General features: G+C 42.9%; 1 protein-coding gene across 2 annotated transcripts; it reads right to left on the reverse strand.

Annotated features, from left to right (window-relative positions):
- Positions 1–1553: 1553 nt before the first annotated feature.
- ldlrap1a (low density lipoprotein receptor adaptor protein 1a) lies at positions 1554–19669 on the reverse strand. Of its 2 annotated transcripts, XM_069703427.1 has the most exons (10): positions 19516–19669; positions 11356–11498; positions 9666–9778; positions 8713–8827; positions 6749–6821; positions 6444–6539; positions 5823–5950; positions 5490–5524; positions 5112–5143; positions 2421–2558 (listed from the first exon to the last, which is right to left on the reverse strand). In XM_069703427.1, the coding sequence occupies exons 1-10, from the start codon at positions 19598–19600 to the stop codon at positions 2512–2514; spliced, it is 867 nt and encodes a 288-aa protein (XP_069559528.1). In that variant the 5' UTR covers positions 19601–19669; the 3' UTR covers positions 2421–2511. The 2 variants fall into 2 exon arrangements, with proteins under 2 accessions (XP_069559527.1, XP_069559528.1); XM_069703426.1 differs by lacking the exon at positions 5112–5143 and having other exon boundaries at positions 1554–2558.
- Between the last annotated feature and the right edge of the window lie 381 nt (positions 19670–20050).

Here is a 20050-nt window from a genome sequence, read left to right on the forward strand (position 1 = left end):
GGATCTTAACTCTTGTTCTACCAAAGGTTTCAGCCATCGTTGTGTTTACTCTTCCGGTTATCATGACAGGAAGTCAGAACGCACTACTACTTCTTCCCTTGTAGGCCTCAGGGCAGACTTCACGCAACAGTCACTCACTGCCTCGTCTCTCCATCTTGTGGTACAAAATGGCTTTACAAGACTGGTCAGCATGCTAACTTCGGTTTTGAGTGTTTTAAGTTAAGCATCTTACAAACTGCCCGTTTAAACCTGTCGGAGGGTGAAGACGACGAAGATCCAAGTACACGCATTAAACAGCTGGTGGCGTGAAGTTTCATTAAATATTTCAGAGTATCATTGTATTAACAAGAATCGACAAGAGGCCCACTGCATTGATCCACCGGTGAGCTGAATTCCTACAAAATAAAAGAATCCACTTCAAAAATCTCTCTCTCTCTCTGTCTCCAAGTTTTATTTTGTAGCTTCTGTAAACCAATGTACCACAGCAGACACAGTTTAGCCTGCGTCATCGAGTTACAGATTTGATTTATTTTTGGTGTGCTTCCCACCATATGAGCACAAAGGAACCGTTTGTCATTTAGAAAAAATGACCTGATTTGCCTTCTTGTCCAGAATTAAAGTCCTATCTGCAGGGTAAATGTTCACCCACAGTCTGTAAGCCGAGCTCAGCATTGAGACTGTAAACGGGTGAAAACAGTTCAGCTCAGTGACTCGCTGTAACCTGTTAACGACACACGCATGCAGTGGTGGAAAATAACTTGACTCAAGTGCTGTCAGTACAGCTTGGTGGTGCTTGTGCTTTACACTTTCACTCCACTACATTTCAGAGGGAACTATTGAACTTTCCACTCCGCTTCATTTGTTTTTGAAAGGTTTAGTTACTTTAAAGATGAAGATGTGACACAGTGGAGGACAACTCATTAACAAATAAAGCAGCGGTTTCCAACCCGTTTGTTGTCTGACGAACGGCAGTGTGTAGTCAGGGTCACATGTCAGATGTCCGAGTTGTTAACAGCTCCCCCATAGTGACCGCTCCCAGTAAACTTCTCACGTGGTTTAATGTAGCCGAAGTAAATGTTCAAATGATTCAACATCTCAGAAAAATTAAAGATTAGAGAATTTTTTTTCTTCTTTTCTAATCATCTGACGACCCCTCGCATTTATCTGCTGTCCCTGGATATAAAACTGAATATAAAGTAGTTCAAACCGGCTCCACCTGCAGCAGCAACTCTGCCTCTCTGTTCATGATCTGATGATGTCATATATTATAACACATGAGTCATAGGGACCAAACCAGGGCTTTTACTTTGACACTTTAACTACGTTATGCTGCAATTTACCTTTTAATTTAGTATAATTTTTTCCAGCTGGATTTTTTACTTTTAATGGAGTACTTTACAAAAACAGTCAAAATACTTTTTTAAATGATTAAAAGTCCCAGAAAAACAAATAAACAGTGAACTATCCAAACTGAACATGTTCCCTCTTCCTGTCCTCCATACAGTCATGTGTGTATTTAGCCACTGTTAGTAGATGAATATACCACAGGACTATTATATATTCATGAATATATTTTATTTCTATACAATGCTGGTAGATTATAAAGTACATTAAAATGGCCACAATGGATTGTGAACACATGTGGGCTTCATTCATGAGAACATGTTACACTGCTGCAGAGAAAAAGTCCTGCCTGTAACAACATGTGTGGAACGAGCCACTCAAAGATTTCATATAAATACAACAAGTACATTGATTTTCAGATTATTGACATAAAATAATCTTCAATTTCCATCCGTGGCAGAGGAAGGCCGAATTCTCTCGTGAACTAAATCCACTTAAGAAACCATCTATTTCGTTTTTGTTTTTTCACGCAGCTGATTGTCCTGCTGGTATTAAGGCCTGCTGATAGAGTCTGTACATCAGTCTGAATTAAGCTCTACTTCATCCATAAAAAAATAATTTCAAAACTATAAATTATAACTAAAGACATACAAAACACTGATTACGGTGCCAAAGCTGCAGAAACAGGAAGAAATTAAGTAAACAAAATGCTGACCGAGGAATGGCTTGGTGAACATAAATGTTTGCAGGGTAGTAACAGAGGAAATGGAGTAACATTAGAGGAGGTTATTATTATTGCTTTGGTTTGCTGAGGCAGCAGCCGGCGTTGTTTCCACAAAGAAGGGAAGAACCACTCGTGTGATGAGAGCAGCAAACTTCATCTCACGGTTCTACTCTTATTCCCTCGTGGACTCAACTGTAGCCTCGTCTTTAATACATACCGATGTCTGGTTAATTCATAAGAAGACAGCCCCCTCTCCTCATTCTCCTTCTCCTCCTCCTCCTCTTCCTCCTCCTCCTCCTCCTCCTCGTCTTTGTTGTTGTCTCCCTCCTTGCCGTGCAGTGGAGGTCAAAAGCCCAAGAAATCGTCCCCCAACGGGTTACTATCGCTGGGAGTGTTTCCGTTGGTGCTGTCCCAGTCGGGTTCGGTGAGCCAGTCCTGGGGCGTCACCCCAATGTCCAGGACCTGGGGGTGAGTACGCGACACTGCCAGTCTGAGAAGGATAGCGGGAGGAGGGGGGAGAGAAAGATGAATGGATGAAAACTAAAAAAGAAGCGCTCCATTAAAAAAAGAAGAAGAAGAAAAAAAGAAAATCTATTTTTTGTCAACCTATCCCATAAAAAGACTAAAACCAGAAGAGTGTGTGTTCGTCTCAATACTTCCTACTTCAAATCACAAATATAGAGTTTCATTTCTTTGTACAATGGCAGGTAAGCTGTGTAGTTTTTAGCACGTTATGTTGCTTCAGTTTGCAAAACATTGTACCAAACTTCTATTTGGAGTCTGCATCTGAAATCAGTCTGTTTGGAGGGCAAGAAGACCACTGCCCCTCCATCCCATCGATTCATTATTTTTTTTTTTTAATTGAATATTAGCAGCCACAGTTATGCTGAAAATGTGGGATTAAAATGACCTACACAGGAAACAAATGCTGAGACTTCTTATGACAAAGTAACATTTTTGTTGCGCAATGGCTCATGAAGAACAGGCCTGGGAGTTGGTTCATAACTTCTTATTTCTGCAATTGTTTCCAGATTTAGAGTTGTAAGGGAAGGACAAATTATCTTGCCAGCTCAGATGGAGCCAAATAAAACTAGAATTACAGCTTTGCAGTTTTATGGCTCCGTCAAACGGTCAAGCTGCAGTTCACATCCCCGTCGGTCCACATTCATTCAGTGTACAGGACGAGGTGAAGACTTTGAAGATATTCAATAAAAGGTGGTAAGTGTATATTAGTGAGAGATGCATTTAATAAAACTGATTAGCCTTTGTTAAGATTTGTTGTTCTTGTTCTGCTGTATGTCTACTGAAGTGATGTTTAAATCCATTGAGAGAAACAACAAAACAGTCAAATTTGTTGTATGTGTTCATATACTTGGCCAATAAAGCTGATTCGGCTAAAACAAAGTTGTCGCCATGACAGCAGACAAGGCTTCAAATATGGATGTTGCTGCAAAAAAGCTACAAAACGTCGATGCGTCACAGACATCTTCAACACGACAGCACAGAGGATCTATAGTCAGCACAGTTTCAAGGTGGACACCGAGATTAGTGTCTGAACAAATACGAAATATGGTCACAATCTGCCCTTTTGTTCCCAAGTTCTGGTCAAGCGGCAATCAGTAGTTACGTCACTCACTGGTTTGGGAATGGCCATTATGAAGCCTCGGGCTCGAATTTCGGCCGTCGCCATCTTGCTAATTCAGTTTGGTGCAGGAAGTGACCATATTTGGACGAGCTGGGGAGAAGCGAGCGGTGGATGCGACGCGATCTGATTGGAAACCCGGCGATACCTCGTCCCGCCCACCTGACGCCCCCAAAAAACACAGCTTTTTGAAGCTTATTTTATAATTAATAACAGGGTTATTTTAAGATGGACATCCAGAAAACTGATAAGAAGGAATGACTTTAGCTAGTAACAACGAAATAACTTTTGGAAATCATTTGTCTTCATATTTCATAGTTGAAAAGGAGTCTATGGAGGAGGAAGCTTTTTGGAGCCAACCTCTAGTGGCCCTCGGTGGTATTGCAGCTTAAGACACTTCCGCATTGGCGTCATTGTTCAGACCCAGAAACTACATCCACTTTTATATACAGACTGTGGTTATGGTGTTGAATAATGGCCAGAAAAGTTCTCTAGATTACTATAAAGTCACAGTGAAGGTGACCTTTGACCTTTTGGATATAAAATGCCATCGCTTCATTATTTGATCCTATCAGACATTTATGTGAATTTTTTTTTTAGCACAATTAGATTCCAAATTCTTGAATTATGCCCACAAATGAGGTTTGTAAGGATACCGTAACCGTTGACCTTTGTTCACAGAAATCTAATCAGTTCATCCTTGAGTCCAAGAGAACGTTTGCGCTCATGTAAACAGTATACGGCAGCATGATGAGTCTCATCGGGTCTTATTCTATTCCTTTCCCATTCTCCCTCACTGACCCTCAGGCTTATTGGCAAGAAAAGCTCTTTTTAATTCAACTCCAACGACGTGCTTTCAGGTTAACTGCTGGTTTTTAATGCTGCCTTCATTCCAGCTCAGCCTCCCCGGCCTGCTTGCATAACCAAAACCCTTCGTCTGCTCTAATTCTGGTCCCTTCCGTTTGGCCGCAAACATCCTTTTCTCTCTGGGATAATATTGTATAAACAATCTGGGTGAAGGTCAGCAGGATTACTTCAAGACCTTGCGTTCATTTCAACCGCGGGACAAGTGACCCACTGCTCCACTTTTACACCAGCGACAGGAATTGCGCAACGAAGAACATTTATTCCCACCTGCTTGCAGTCCATTGACATGAACACACACTTTATATCACAGAGGACGGTTATCACACACAAAAAATATATTTTTGGTGATGATGAGATGGACAGATGGACATTTTTAACTGACTGAAACTCAATACTTTAAATCAGCTTACTTTACAGCACAGAGGAAGCTACTTCACACTACTGACTACACTGTTATTGGGTTGAGCGGTGATTGGATGGTTTGATGTTAGGTTAGTAATTAGGACTACCACACTAAGTGAGGCTCCACTTTACCTGGAAATGAACCATAGCTATCCAGAGCACAGCTGGAGACACAAACACAGCAGATTGAGGACAGTGTCAAGTTTAGCTACGCAATTATTTCTCCCTGATTGATTAAATGATCCACTCCTTTTCTGTATAATCAGAGAATGCTTTTTTTTTTTTTTTTTAATTAATTTGTATTTAAAAAAAAAAAAAATTTAGGCTGCAGTACACATAAATCAGCAGTAAGTAGCGCTGTAGAGCCAAGCAGGAGCAGAACAAACTAGTACAGTGAAGGATTTGACAGGCAAATTTTGGTGAGGGGGCATTTTAATGGTAACAATCAATAATGAGAATCAATTCTGATTTATTTTATATTATTGAAGATATTCATTAGAAATATCTCACCTGGAGAAGGCTTCATCCAAACCATCTTCTATTTCCTGGAAGAAAAAGTATGTTAGATTAATATATACCCAGGAAGTATTATATAAAGGGACATATGACAAAGTTTCACATAGATACATGCAAGATATCTCCAACACTTCCTCCAGGAAATCTCACATTATATTCAACTGTATTTAAAGCAACACTTAAAATACTCCAAGAGTCACGCAGGATCCAAATCTCAAACTGAAAATGGTCCGTTGAAAGACAACTCTGTGAAGAGTCCTCTGCGACCGCCTCCCATGTCAGCATGTTCAACACAGTGTGATGAAGAGGAGGAGGAGAAGCTCGTACCCAGGCCGGATTGTTATTGGTCTTGGAGGGCCTCTGATTATCCAGCTGATCCTCTCCGACATTCCCGTTGGTCTCCACTGCAGCGTTCACACCATCCTCAAAGTCCAACAGGTTGTCTGTGGCAGCATCTAGTCGAGAGTAGAAAGAAGGACAACCATCGCTGCTGTATTAATCGACTGTGATTACCTACAATCTCTCTCTCTCTCTCTCTCTCTCATTCATTCTCTCATTCATTCATTCATTCATTCATTTTGTGGGAGGCATGACAACCATGTTTAATATTTCACAAATTTGCTTTGAACTAGGGCGCATAAAGGGGTCAAAGTCCCCATCAGAGAACCTCATGTACTTGACAGTTTGGCAGCGGGACGACCCTGAGCCCTCGCAGGCTTACAGGGGATGTTCCTCCGTGTTTGAGTTTATGAATGTGTAGTTTGACATTGGGCCTATGACTTTGTACTTCATCATATGACTTCCTTCTTCGACTCTGATCTTACATGCGTGTACTTTTCCCGCCTAGGTGAGGAAAAACATGACACTGACGCGATATCTTCTCGTGGACGGATAGGTGTGTTCCATGCTTTGGTGTGATAGCAGGTTGGAGTGCGTTTTTTTTTTTACCTGTCCCTTTTAGACTCCCGATGCTGTTTGATCTCTCTGAATGGGAGCTGCTGCTGGCCTCTCCGGCGGAACCAGACTTCACCCTCTTCTCTTTCTCTAGAAAACAGACGCAACACAAGCGGGTCAGGACCTGTTTACTGCAACTAAGCAGCTAATATCAACATCTTTGACGAATTGGGGCTGATTTCATATAGATGCTGATAAAAACAGCTCCTCCACAGATACACACTGTATCTGTGGAGGAGCTGTTTTCTTAAATGTGTGTGTCATTTCCAGGACTTGAGAGGAGTGTGGAGCCTGCCAACCTTCTTTGGCCACTTGCCACAGCTCAAAAGCTACAGTGAAGGCCTGGGCGACTGTCAGAGCCACAGCCTGAGCCTGGGAGAGAGAAGAGAAACACACTTTGTAACAGAAAGTGAGAGTTTACCAACACCTAGTTCACACCTAGTAAGTTCATACTGAATAAGAAGAGTGGTCAGCGTTATCTTCAACATGTGTCCTATTTCCTGTCAGAGAGGCTGTCCTCACTCGAGATGTAACATTTGTGAACTGTTCGTACTATCCTGACAGAAAGTACAATGAGACTTTGACCAAGGACAGTTTAGTACAAAAAGGATGTTCCTTCTGAGCAGTGACGCTCTCAAGTCTGCGAAGAACTGAAGGATGTCAAAAAAGAAGAAAGTTTGGAGTCTCTCGACCGCTGTTGACAGAAAACTCTGATCTCCTCATGTGATCCGTGTTCCTTCCTTCGCTGTTACGACTACACTGAGTGAAGATGATTTACCCCGAAAGCAGTTTAATTGAGACAATGCTGTTCTTTCATTAAGATGAGACCCGGGGCGACTTCTCTGCCGCCCTACAAAAGTACACAGCAGTGATTACAGGACTCACAGGAAAGATTAAGGTTTTCAGGCTGGCTGGCAAATGGCAAAAATAAGTTTAATGCCTTTAAGGAGATTAACACACAAAAATAAATCATTGCTGCAGAACAAACATGGAACCAAAAAAGTGTACATAGTGGCTCTAGTTTTGGGTAATCCTCCCAGAATGCGACAGGAAAACAGTATCGTGAAACAAAATGTATTCCGTCAGCTCTCATATCCATTTTGTTGTTTAATAATTTGTTATTGTGAGTAAATAAACATTTGTTCTTTAAGTTTTATTCTAAATAGTACAATCAATAGGTGATAGGAGCTACATCTGGCTGCTGTTAATATTTTTACAGAAATCAATATAATTAATCAATTTAGATTTGAATGCATTCAATTATAGGAATTAAAAGTAGGTGTTCAATGTTCACCTCTACATTTAAGATCCAAATTCTAAAATCCACTCTTTTTCTCTCCATGTATCCCTCATTAACACCACGCTGAGATAAAATACAGTTTTATTTAAAAAATCGCAGAAATTCCATCTGAGGAAATAGGTTGGGGAAGTTAGTTAGTTTAAAAGAAAAGAAAAACATAAATATAAATAAATAACCTACATCTTTTATTACTCTGTCACATGTCTCATGGACTGAATGAATTATTCTTTTTTACACTGGTCTGTGATGGATTTGTTTTAGATAAAAATCTATTAAAATATTTTGACTCAGGAAAGTACCAAAGCACCAAATGACATGAATTCCACGAGAGTCAAAAATCTGAAATTACCAACATTTCACAAGTCAAAACAAGTTTTAATTATAGATAATGGCTAAAGAAATATCAGCAAGTAAATAAAGCTTTTACCCAGATTGAGATGAGCTGTGGCTATTTATTCTGCAAATATACAAAGGCTGTTTTCCAGAATTCCACATTTCTGTGGCACAATCATTTTTCATCTGGTCAAACAAATGTCAAACAGTCTGTCAACTCGGTAATTACAATTAGAGACGGAGTGCATTTCAATCAGAGAGCAGGTGCGTTCAACAGACAGAGAGGAAGTTGTCTAAAGAGCAGCAACAGAGGACAGAAGGAGGTGATCAGAGCTATCTGCATAACCCCGATATGAGGGGAGCAGCTCTGAAGACAGTAGAGTATTATCATGCTATCCTGGGAGAAAAAAGGGACGAGTGTGGAGGCAGGTAAGATGAGAGGAAAAGTGCCCTTCGCACAGGAAGACGACGGGAGCTGGACTTCTTGGGTTTCCTCTGAAGGATGGAGGGGAAGGTGAAGGAAGAGCTGCGGTGTCAGCCATTTACCCAACCACACCGACAGCCCCGAACCCCCCTCAGACCACAGAGAAACGTTTCATGTTTAACACGACACAATCAGTCCAAACTCACCATTTTCCTCTTGGAGCAGAGGTAGGCGTGGCACTCCAAGGTCCCGTTGAGGGTGTTTTGAGCGATGTAAGCAAACACTTTATCGTGCAGCTTGTCCACTGTGCAGTAGGATATTCTGTAGACCGAGGTTAGACACGTTAGACAAAAAGGATTTTAACAATATTAATTCCAATATCGATAGCTATTCTCTTCTAGATACTTCCTGCCATAAATGTACGCTCTAATTGGTTCTATTGTTGTTGTTTTTTAAAAAGGACCCCATCATGAAGGCTCTATATAAAGTAACATTCTTGAATAGCAAACCGCCTGCAGCATTATTTTAAATGGGACTGTTCCTCTGACAGATATTTTACTGCGCAGTAGTTTACCTGCAGCCCTCTGATCACTAATGATTGATCCGCTCCTCTTCTGAATGATAAGAAACTGACACTGAATTTCAGTCCAGCAGCTCAGATGACGCTCTGACCATTTCAGAATGAATTCTCCGCATCTCTCCGCCTGTAGGTGAGCAACCTTCACTGGACGTCGCGACAGATTTGCTCAACATTTCAGCTTGCACATGCAAAAGTCTCATTGCACTTGTGGCAACGAACGTTGCGTAACCACACTGTTGAAAGTTTCTTTCCGTTGACATCACTCAGAGCAGGAGGGTGTGTGTGAGAGTGTGTGAGTGGGTGTGAGGGGGTGTGAGGGGGTGTGCAGATGCACGGTGTTGCAGCGGGTGACACGATTGAAAGTCTTAATCAGAAACGGAGTTGGTGACATCAAATGTGCAGGATAATGAATGTGAGGCAATAATACAAAACTTATTTTTATATTGATAGCAAAACTGTTTGCATCAGAGCTTTGGAACCGGTTCCGATTGGAATAAAATATTCTATACCCATCCCTACCAGCTACATGGCAAAGCCACGTCACAGTTTAATGCTGCTTAGGTGTAACATTGCATGTACCTGTATATGGAGACGTTTTCCAGGATTTTATTGGTCGAGCTGTCGTACAGGACGATTCCCTGGGGAGACACCTTGAGAGCGACCTTCTGAAGCTTCTTCCCGCTGGCTTTGGCCTGGACAGTTGGAAAGAGAAGTCGGTTCAGTAGCACGTAAAGCTTGATGTGTAGTTCTGCAAAACCGTCACACACAGCTGCCATACCGACCTATTCAAAAAATATAACTACATGTCGTAGGTTCCAGAGATACCGCAAGAACAAGTGCCTGGTTATTTTGGGATGCTCGTGCTTTCTAAATTATGTGTACTTATGGTAGTAGGTTAAGAAACACAGTGATCTTCTCCTCTTTGGCAGCAAACATCTAACAAAGTCATAACACCGGATGGAAGATTGAACACAGATCATGTAAAATGCATGCGTCCACCGTCGGAGTGGTTCTACCGATGAGTAAAAGCAATGCTCAAATATTTATCAAAACCTACAGCACCAGGAGACCCGAGTATGAATCCAGGTTTAGTGTGTTGGACTGTGGGGACAGGTTCAGTACACACGGCAGCTTGGGATCCAGTGAGGGACATTTATGTGACCATATGAAAGCCCAAAATACTGGAATAAACTGGACTTCACTGTCACGCTGCTGAAAACTTCCCAAATCTTAATATGACATGTTGTTGCCAAACCTGATTCATAAGGGTGGATCCGTTCTGAGACTGTTCCTGGGGCGTGTGAACTATGCACAGCTGCGTGCCGTGCATGAAGTTATAACCTTCATGAGTAAGTATTCCAAGTTTCATTGTGTGAGCAACAATAAGAAAGGATATAGCTTCCCCCTGCTCCGTGCATATCACGGCGCTCCCCACCGGTCGCGCTCAACAGAGGCAGTCTCAAAACCTTTTAATCTGCCTTAGTGGGCTTACTTTCAAAAGGTGTAATATGCACGTTTTTCTCAGAAAAATGTCTGAAAATGGTGGTTTAACAATGAAGACAACATCTCCCATGATCCCACACTACTAAGCAACATTATCAAACCCCAGGCTTTTTGTTTTGTTTTTATTGAGAGACTGAGTGGCAGAAATGACATACTGCGCTTTAAATTAAAAGATGAAATGGTCCTCCATGAGTTGGAAAGATCATTTGTTTTCTGGTCTCCGAATGGAGGCGTGGGTTCGAATCCCACTTCTGACACATAACTTTAAGGGTGGCACGGTGGTGCAGTGGTTAGCATTGTCACCTCACAGCAAAAAAGGTTCCGGGTTCGAATCCGGTCCTGGGACTTTCTGTGTGGAGTTTGCATGTTCTCCCTGTGCTTGCGTGGGTTCTCTCCGGGTTCTCCGGCTTCCTCCCATCACCCAGAAACATGCACCTCAGGTCAGGTTACCTGGCGCCGCGCTAGTGGCAGCCTGCTGCAGCATCTCCCCCCTGAGAGCCCCCCTGCTGTAGTGAAGAAATTTCCCCTCAGGGATTAATAAAGTGTATAAAATAAAAAAACAAAAAAAAAAAAAATAAAAAAATTGAGCTTGTCGAGCATATTAAAAACCACGAAAGGAGTTTTCCCACATGAAATGTTATTGATTTTGGCGATTTGTTTTATTGAAGAAATCAGAGCAAATTTGGTACTTTGACTGAAAACATTTTGATGTAAACATAGAAAGGCAGCAGCACCATGACATTGTCATTGTTACTGGAGCTCTGACCGTGGCGACGATCCTCTTCACCGCAGCTGCTGACAGCTCCTCTCCTTTGGGCTGGTCCACCAGTGTCATGCCGAGGTGACGGAGGTTGAAGGTCATACCCTCCAAGATGGTCTCCCGCGTGTCAGTCCAGTTCTCTGGAAGCTCTACATGGGGAAAAAAAAATACATGTTGCAAAGGACAACTGGGTCAATACATTGATCAACACTCATCAAGTTATAAACATCAAATATTTAGATACTTCTGCCCCCGTGTCATGTTCTGAATAAATAACATTAGTCGTGGGAACATTCAAAGAGCCTGAACTAAAAACACAAATCAGAGGAAATGTAAACAGCCCGTGTTGAACTCAAAGTCGAACCATTTGATCTGCGCTCTCCCAGAAGTGGGAAGGCAAAAACAGGGTATCTAGGTCAGAGGTACTGTGGATGTAAAGTAAATATTTCATCTTCAAAACAACTTATAGGGCTCGACAATGAAAAGGAAAATCGTTGGTATACATGGACTGACATACAGAGATAAGAGGAAAGTGTGGCTTTCCTCTACGAGAACAACAGAACTGATCTCGCCACAAATTAGGCCACAGATGTCTTTCTAAAAGTTCATCACCCTGTCAACTTTTGCAGCAATAAAAAAACAAACATGTCTTTACTTAAAATTAATGTGGAGAGTTAAACAAAATACTGTAACTTTAGCTGCCATGTGGTTTCTTATCAGGTTCGGTGTGGAGCCAGCCGGCCGTGACCCCGTGGCGTTGTTTACAGAGATTTCCTCAGGGAAACAGAGGAGTTGAAAAACATCCCCATTACCTAGAAATTCATCCTCCCAGCATTTATCTTCTCTGGGATGGAGTGCATACCACGTTCTCATGCAGGCACATGTTTTCACACACACACACACACACACACACACACACACACACACACACACACACACACACACACACACACACACACACACACACACACACACACACACACACACACACACACACACACACACAGTGAGAGAGACGAAGACAGCACATTGTCAGAGCAGAAAGAAGGTTTTTACATCCAGGATGATTGTTTTTAGAGCTGGGATTCATTAAAACTGAAATATAACAATTTTCAGGACAAAAAAAGCTTTATAAAAGAATAAGAAAACAGCTTTTAAAGCACTATTCCTATTTCACACATTCGAGATGTCCCTCTGCACTCCGTTGGGAAAGCTGTGATGGACAGGTACACTGGAACCAGACTCTGGGCTCCATCTTATAGCCAGCGCCAAACAGCACCAATACCAACCGTCTTTGTTAGTTTTGTGCAGTTTTCAAATGGAACTTGTGGTTACGATGTGGGAGGCCGTGTGCACGGTATGCTTGGTGTTCAAGTGATGGAGCAAAGTCCAAGATACTGTGATCATTAAAAGTGTTCTATCCTCAAGAGAACATCTGAACCAAAGTTTATGATATTCCATAACAATGGCTGGGAAGACATTTTTTAAGTCAGTAAGTCACAAATAGTGAGGTCAGAGGATCACTAAAGTCACTAATAATCATCATATAGGAGCATCAAAGATGTTGAGATAAGTTTGACTGGCTGATGGTTCAATGCAAAATGTCCAGTTAACCAACTTAATTCATCCTCTGGGAACCATCAATGTCTGAAGCACATTTCACAGCAATCCATCTAATAGTTGTTCACATAAATCAGCCTGCATCAAAGTGGTGGACTGGTTGACCATCGCTGCCAGACACAGAAGCAAACTGCTGGTGTGGCGAAATCAGACGTAGAAAACTAATCTCATGGTGACATAAGTTTATAGTCTTTAAGATAAATACACTTAAACTTTTGCATTTTTGTATGTCAATGTTTTACTTGATCAGCACAGCACACTGGAAAAAGCCACTGCGGGAAAAACAAATAATTTATAGCTCCAGTGACCAGCCATGGCGGCACCCGGAAGGATTTCAAATTTATATAATGGCAGAGGTGGGACTATCAGGGATGGTTTGAAAGAAGTTCCTGGCATAGCCTGTAATGTCTGCCTGCTGGCTTTCATTAGGGCCGTAAGTGGTGATTTGGCACAGCACTTGTTACCATGTAAACCAGCTGTGTATCCGTTGTCATTTTCTGTCAACACTTCACAACACAAAAAGATCTTAAAAAAAAAAAAACAACAATAATAATAATAATAATTAAAACTGCAAGCAGTGATAAAGGGCCCTCGCACTCTACGCAGCCCCCCCGAAGCGTCTCTCCAACGTACAGCGCGCGAGGGACCGCATATCCCCGCGTAAAAGTTGCTATTTTTGTCTCGTTTCCTGTATCCAGCAGGGGGCGCTACGACTATGACAGAATATCACCATCAGGTGTCTTCAGGGTGGGACTGCTGTCAAAGATGTAATGTTTGAGGAAGATCGGAATATGTACATAAAAGTTACAGTCAGTTGCAGGTTCACGGCGAGACGCTCAAAATGGTCACCACGACACGGTCACACCGATCGAAGAAAACAAATTCATGATGCCGAGACACTTTTTCGGTACATATAAGCGTGATACACAAGTCCAACAAATTTGGTGCATGTAGGTGAAACTAGGTGCCGGAGATGCAGTTTAGGGGGTGCTGGCGAGCCGTTTGGCCACGCCCACTCACAAAACACATCAGATGTGTGGTCTCACCACGCCGGATGTATGTGACACGTTTCGTGAGGTTTCAAGCATCCTTTAACCTTAAACATCAACTTCCTGTGTCACGGCGAGACATCAAACTTTGCCGCATCGTCACGGCGACGCCCATTGACAAAGTCGAACGAATGTCTCAATATATCATCAACTACATGTTTAGGTTATTGTGACCCGACTTTACGTTCATGGGATCAACCAGCTCGACGTAGAATGTGAAAGTATGAAAAGTGTCATTTCCAGTGGCCAACAGGGGGCGCTATGACTATGAGCGAATATTACCCCACAGGGGTCTTCAGGGCGGGGCTGTTATCATACCTGTGATGTTTGGAGAAGGTCGGTCCATGTCCATAAGATTTAAAGCAACTCGTAGTTTCATGGCGAGACGCTCAAAATGGCCGGCAGGTCGAGGGCACACGCACAACGAATTATTTTGATAACTTTTAATCCCAAACATGTTTTCTATCCATAGAAACTAAATTCAAGTCGGTGCGACAAAATCCCTCGGAGGAGTTCGACAAAGTACAACGTGTCAGAATCGCCCAAAATGGTGACTAAATTCGAAATGGTGGACTTCCTGTCGAGTTGACGTAACGGTGCGATGTAACTTTTTTGTGCGTCTAGGTGTGATACACGTGTCCACCGGATTTGGTGAATTTAGGTAAATGTGGGTGCCGGGGCATCTCTTTAGGGTTAGGCTTTTAAATTGAACCATCATCATAAACAACAGTCATGATGGCGCCTGTAAAAACTGGAACACAAAACTCTCCATTAACCCTCCAAAAACAACGTCAGCCTTTAAGCAGCTCTTTAAGGCCGACAGCAGCAGGTTTCTCTGCAGGCTTTTACACACTGATCTCACACTGCGGTCAGACGGACAGCACCGAGCGGCCGATATCAAATTCTCAATAAAAGTACCGGCATCGGTTTCCAATTTGGTTCCGTCCTGGGAAAAAGAGCAGCAGTGCAGGTACCAGGCTCCGCTCGGCCCCGGGAATGTGGGCGGCTTTGGGGTCAGAGGTCGGCAACAACTACACGTGAAAGGAAACAGCTGTGAGCATGTGTGAAGTGAGATCGAGGGAAACCAGGTAACCCCTCCCCCTCCCCCGCCCCCACTGCACATACAAAGCAAACACACCATCTGTTGGTATGAAGGGATTAATTACCGGGTGTGAAAAGTCATGCGTTTTCTAAAGTTAGCCTGAGTAGAAGAGTCAGAGAGAAGGGGGAATTTAAAAAAAAGTAAAAGTAAAAATAAGACGAAGCCCTACTCTTCAGCTCTGTAGTTCTACATGATGTCTATCGCTGATGGATGAGCATCCGTTTCAGGTATCCGAGTGCGAAAAAAAAACCCCGTCTTTGTTGGACACTGTGACAACCGATGTGCTGATCCAAAAAAAAAAAAAAAAAAAAAAAAGGTCCAACTTACAGGCAGTTCACGTCCTGGCGGGTTTGCGTGTCTGCACCGAACACTGGATCACTGGGGAAACCACCAACTGTGGTTCTACAACTTCAGACCCTCCGCTGCGCTGTGCCAAATGACCTAAATCCCCGGTAACATTTCCTCTCAACACCGCTGATCTAGGTCTACACCGAGTGACAAATTCATCTGACAGGGAAATATAAATACGCTAGTGATGGCAACGTGTTGGTTTAGACGTCTCTGCATTTCAGAGGCACGAGTTTACTGATCTGAGCAGAGCTTAAAGAGGAGCAGCTTTCCCCAACTGTCGCAGCGCAAAACACAGCCATCGACACGGCCATCCGACGCAGTCACTGGACTTCAGAGGAACCGTGAGGTCAGAAAGAATATCTGTCGATGAGATGGATCCAGGTTAAAGTGCATTATCATTGCTATGGAGGAAGTGATGCATTTTGTGACCGTTCTACGAAAACCATACATGGAACCAAACCGCAGAACTTGTTCCTCAGCGGAAGAGTTGGTTTTGCAGTCGGTCGCACCGCAGCTCCAAACACACGTTCACACACATTTCTTTAAACCAGTCGAACATTCATGTCATTTCAGGGCAGCTGCAGAGGCAGCGCGCTTGAATAATTTAATATTAAGAGCTGCTCGACATGCAGGAACATCACAGTGAACCTATGCAGATACTGTATCTCAACCCCGCAGAGAACTAGAAATGAAGTTGATCTCCGTTTCACAAAATAGTAAAGACGCGTATCCTGTGTAGAACTGCAGCCCTCCACTGCACTTACAGTAGATACGACTGACAACGAGGTTGAACGTATTACAGGCCTAGTTGTGCGATCACAGAGGTTCTATAGAGCAGGAATGTCAGCCGCACATCTCTGTGTCTGCGCTCACAATATAGGACAACCTGGAAACCAGCCTTGCTGAGTCAGAGTCAGACCGGTGGGCGACACAAACAAACAGGTGACATCATCTGATCTGACGAGACACAAAGCGGATCAAAAAGTTCCAAAACTGTTGCCGTTTTGCGCAAACAGACGGCAGCGCACGAAGCAGTTTTCAGCAATAGGTTTTGTGAGGAAGTGTTACAAATTATGTCACTTGATCAACATCAGCAGCCGTGTTGGCCACAATTATGTGAACACTGGTATATGTACGCCCTTGTGATTTCACCACGGACTTTTTTTTGGGTGCAAAATCAACAACGGAGATCCTCGAAATGCTTCTCTGACTGAGACTGAATAATGTGCGTCAGATCCGGAGCGCAACGGAGAGCGTGCTGGCGTTTCTCTTTGACATATTGTTTGGTTGTGCACCATGAATTCATCCCCGAGGGTCCGACTGTCAACACCGAGTCCTACCGTGACGTTCTGGGGGGAAACATTCGCTGCAAACGACCTCAACTGTGGAGCAACAGGTTCGCCAACATTACAACAAGCGCAGTCCGTAAATGGTGCAATATGATGATGCAATAGGAGCAATAGCTAAGATTAATGTATCTTTAGATCATGCATAGACTGGCTGTGAAACAAAATTGGCTTTAGCTTGTATACACTGCTGGTTCTTTAAGCTGTGAAACGTCGTCCCATTTGTGCAATAAGTGTTGGAATGTAATGCGTGCAGTCTTTTTAATTAAACCTTGCTATTTAAAACACACAAATGTATGTTTCTTCAGAATAATGTCATGTCCAAAATGTAGAATTCAATCAAAAAGCAGCAACACTTGCCCAAGAAAAATGTACCCATGGTGACAATAAAGTATATCATATAATATCGAAACATGATCGCTGACATTGCGTTTGAACAACAACATTGTTGCTTTGCTGGGTTTTGGGTCAGGTACGATTTTTTGTTGTTTTTGCATTTCATATAAACCAGCCAATCACATCAGATACCATCTGCTGCATCTACAACCGGAGAAAAGCACATCAATCTCATATGTGCAAGTGATGATTTAGCTTGTAATCACAGCCATTAAAAGTACCACTGTAGACTGTCATTAGGGTGGAGCGAGGAGGGCGGGACAGCGACGACACAGAATAACAGTGGAAGCAGACGACGAAAAAGCCTCAACCAAGAATTGAACTGTCGAGCAAGTCCTGTGTTTTGGTGAAATAACTCCTTCATTATAGGCTAAAAATATTCCCATCCTGGCAGCGAGTTACAGATTTGAGGAGGCCCCTAGAAAAAGGCTCCCTCCGGCTGGTCCTCGTCTAGGGCGACCAGGCCGGAGCCATAAGAGCAGAGAAGGGGGATGAGGCCTTTGGCATTTAGAAAAACGAGGGCGGCTGAACGGGTTCATCCTCAATAAAAAAAAACTCCCTCACAGTGTGCAGATGAGGGAAGATTAGTGGTTTAGCCTGCAGAGCCTTATTCATGGTACTACGTGTGAAAAGGTACAGGGCTCCTTTTGGTCCTCTGGTGCCCCGGACCTGTTGTCCAATCAGTTAGCTGCATTCACCCGACGTCCCCGATGCAATCAGTGAGCTGAATTTGTGGTCCCAGTGGGGCAAAGTCAGACCCGGAAGTCCTGGCTTGGGTGATATGGATCAGAGCCGGTGAGGAATGTGCAGCCAGGAGAAGATCTATACTACAATACACTACTTCTATAAAAGTGGGTCAGTGGCTGCATCTGCAGGAAGCTGATTAAGCCTCTAATAATGGGAGCAAGAGGCATGCTGGGACTGTACTTTCTGATCGTTTACTGCAACTAATGGATTACATTTATCAGTAACGCACTATAAATACTTTCAGTCAGATGGATTACAATCAGAAGTAACTGCAGCCACTGACAGCTGCGCAGAAGTAAGCACATTAACATCCGAGCCTCGTCCATTAACGCAGTAATGTGCCGGCATGGTATGCCGCAGGGTATCTCCGATTCCTGCCACTCTTCCAGGTGAGCCGCTAAGGTTACGTGCCACAGTGGGAGCGTATTGATGTGATCCACCCAGTATTTTCTAATACCCCTATAGATTTAATACAATGGCCTTTCTGCAATCTAAAATAGACCGACTTGAATTTGAGCCAACGGCCGTGCACCGACTGACCCACAGCATTCCTGACTCTTGGTTACGGCCAAGGGGAGCTTTCAGGCTTTCCAAGCACCCCCCCCCCCCGCAACTTTACAGCCAGGATCAAGAGAGATTTAGTTTACAAAGTGGCCCTTGAGTCCTACAATGGGCACCAAGAACGATCTTCACAAAAATAAGAGTTTCATGTTAGTGTTGCTGTGTGGGCCAGCTCCTGCCCAGCCGAAGTGCCCTTGAGCAAGAAATTAGTCCCAGCCCTGACCTCTGGTAGTGTGGTAGGGAAGCATGGGAGGGGGAGAGGGGGGGGGATTATCCACAAATCCAAAATAATGAAGCTGCGAGTAAAATAACAAGGCAATACAGAAACGTATTGTACTGGCCACGTCAGTAAAACCTTGTTTAAATACGTTTTTATAATTCTTGAAACACGTGAAGAGAAAATACAAAAGAGTTACAGGTGGGGGGGGGGGGGGGGTTCTCGCAAATTTCAAACTAAAAGTCGTGATTTATTTATTTTTCCTGGATAAAGTGTTATTTATTGTTATATTCGCTCCAAACGAACATTTCCGGAAAATTCCTGAAACAGGACAATCCGCATTGCGAACAGTGACTCAATCACCACAAGCTGAAACATATTTCTCCCCTAAAACAACCAAAAAGAAGAAACAGTTCTTTAAGTTGCATTTTCGAGGTGCACGTACGTGTCTTTGTCAAACAAAACGAGACGTAACGCGAACTACGCAAGTTTAAAAAGATGTCAAACTTCTGCATTGTCAGTTCTTTTTTTTTTTTTATGACAGTCGACAATTTTAATGCTTTTGCTTTTGAGACAAAAAAAAACAAACTTTGGTTAAGTTATCTTACAAATGTCATAAGAACTAATTATCCGTGAGTAATGAAAGTACAATGGGTACAGGGAGAAGACAAAGTTAACTTCGGCACGACTAAATTGGACATTTGTAGCGACCGGTGCAAACAAAACAACTAATTTAATTGTATTTCCTCTTCCTCTAAATTAACTAATATTTCTTACTTCTGTGTCTGCCGGCAGTCCAAGACTGTTTCGCCATACTCGGGCTCCGGATGATCGCTCTCCCGGCCGACCTGAGGGCATCCATGTCGGTGTTTTAAAGAGCAGAGAGTCGGAGAAGTTTGCGGCGAGTCTTCCAGCAGGAATGTTGTTGACGGGGCTGCTGACGGCGAAGATGGACTGCTGTGGTGCCTTCCCGTGCCGTCGGACATCGCGCGATTTACGAGCCTGACTGGGACGCTGCATTTAAGTCACATGGGACATTACGTGGTACAGTATATAGAAAATACACGCTTAGGAATATGTGCAAATTCATCTTCATTAAACTATGCAGTTACTATATGGTTTTTAATCAGATTTAGATGTTATTGTTGTTTGCCAGTGTGTTGAAGTCAATTTCTGTTTGTTGTACAAAAATAAAAGTATAAATCATAGTAGCATGTTATCTTCATACATACGCCCAACATGAGCAAATGTTTCAGTTTTTCTTGCTACTGTTATTTAATAAAAATGAAAGCATGACCAACTAAAAAACAAC

This window comes from Brachyistius frenatus, unplaced genomic scaffold (genome assembly GCF_029030835.1).
Source record: "Brachyistius frenatus isolate BFR_SWC_R1_liver_20210118 unplaced genomic scaffold, ASM2903083v1 Contig_46, whole genome shotgun sequence".
Taxonomy (NCBI): Eukaryota; Metazoa; Chordata; class Actinopteri; family Embiotocidae; genus Brachyistius; species Brachyistius frenatus.

Excerpts from the sequence above, each read along its gene's own strand:
- ldlrap1a (XM_069703426.1), bottom strand. The coding sequence starts at position 19,600 with ATGGATGCCCTCAGGTCGGCCGGGAGAGCGATCATCCGGAGCCCGAGT. Across the intron at positions 9,779-11,355 it reads TGAAGAGGATCGTCGCCACG|GCCAAAGCCAGCGGGAAGAA; the intron begins GTCAGAGCTCCA and ends CCAACTGTCCAG. Across the intron at positions 6,822-8,712 it reads TCTGCTCCAAGAGGAAAATG|GCTCAGGCTGTGGCTCTGAC; the intron begins GTGAGTTTGGAC and ends TCTCTCTCCCAG.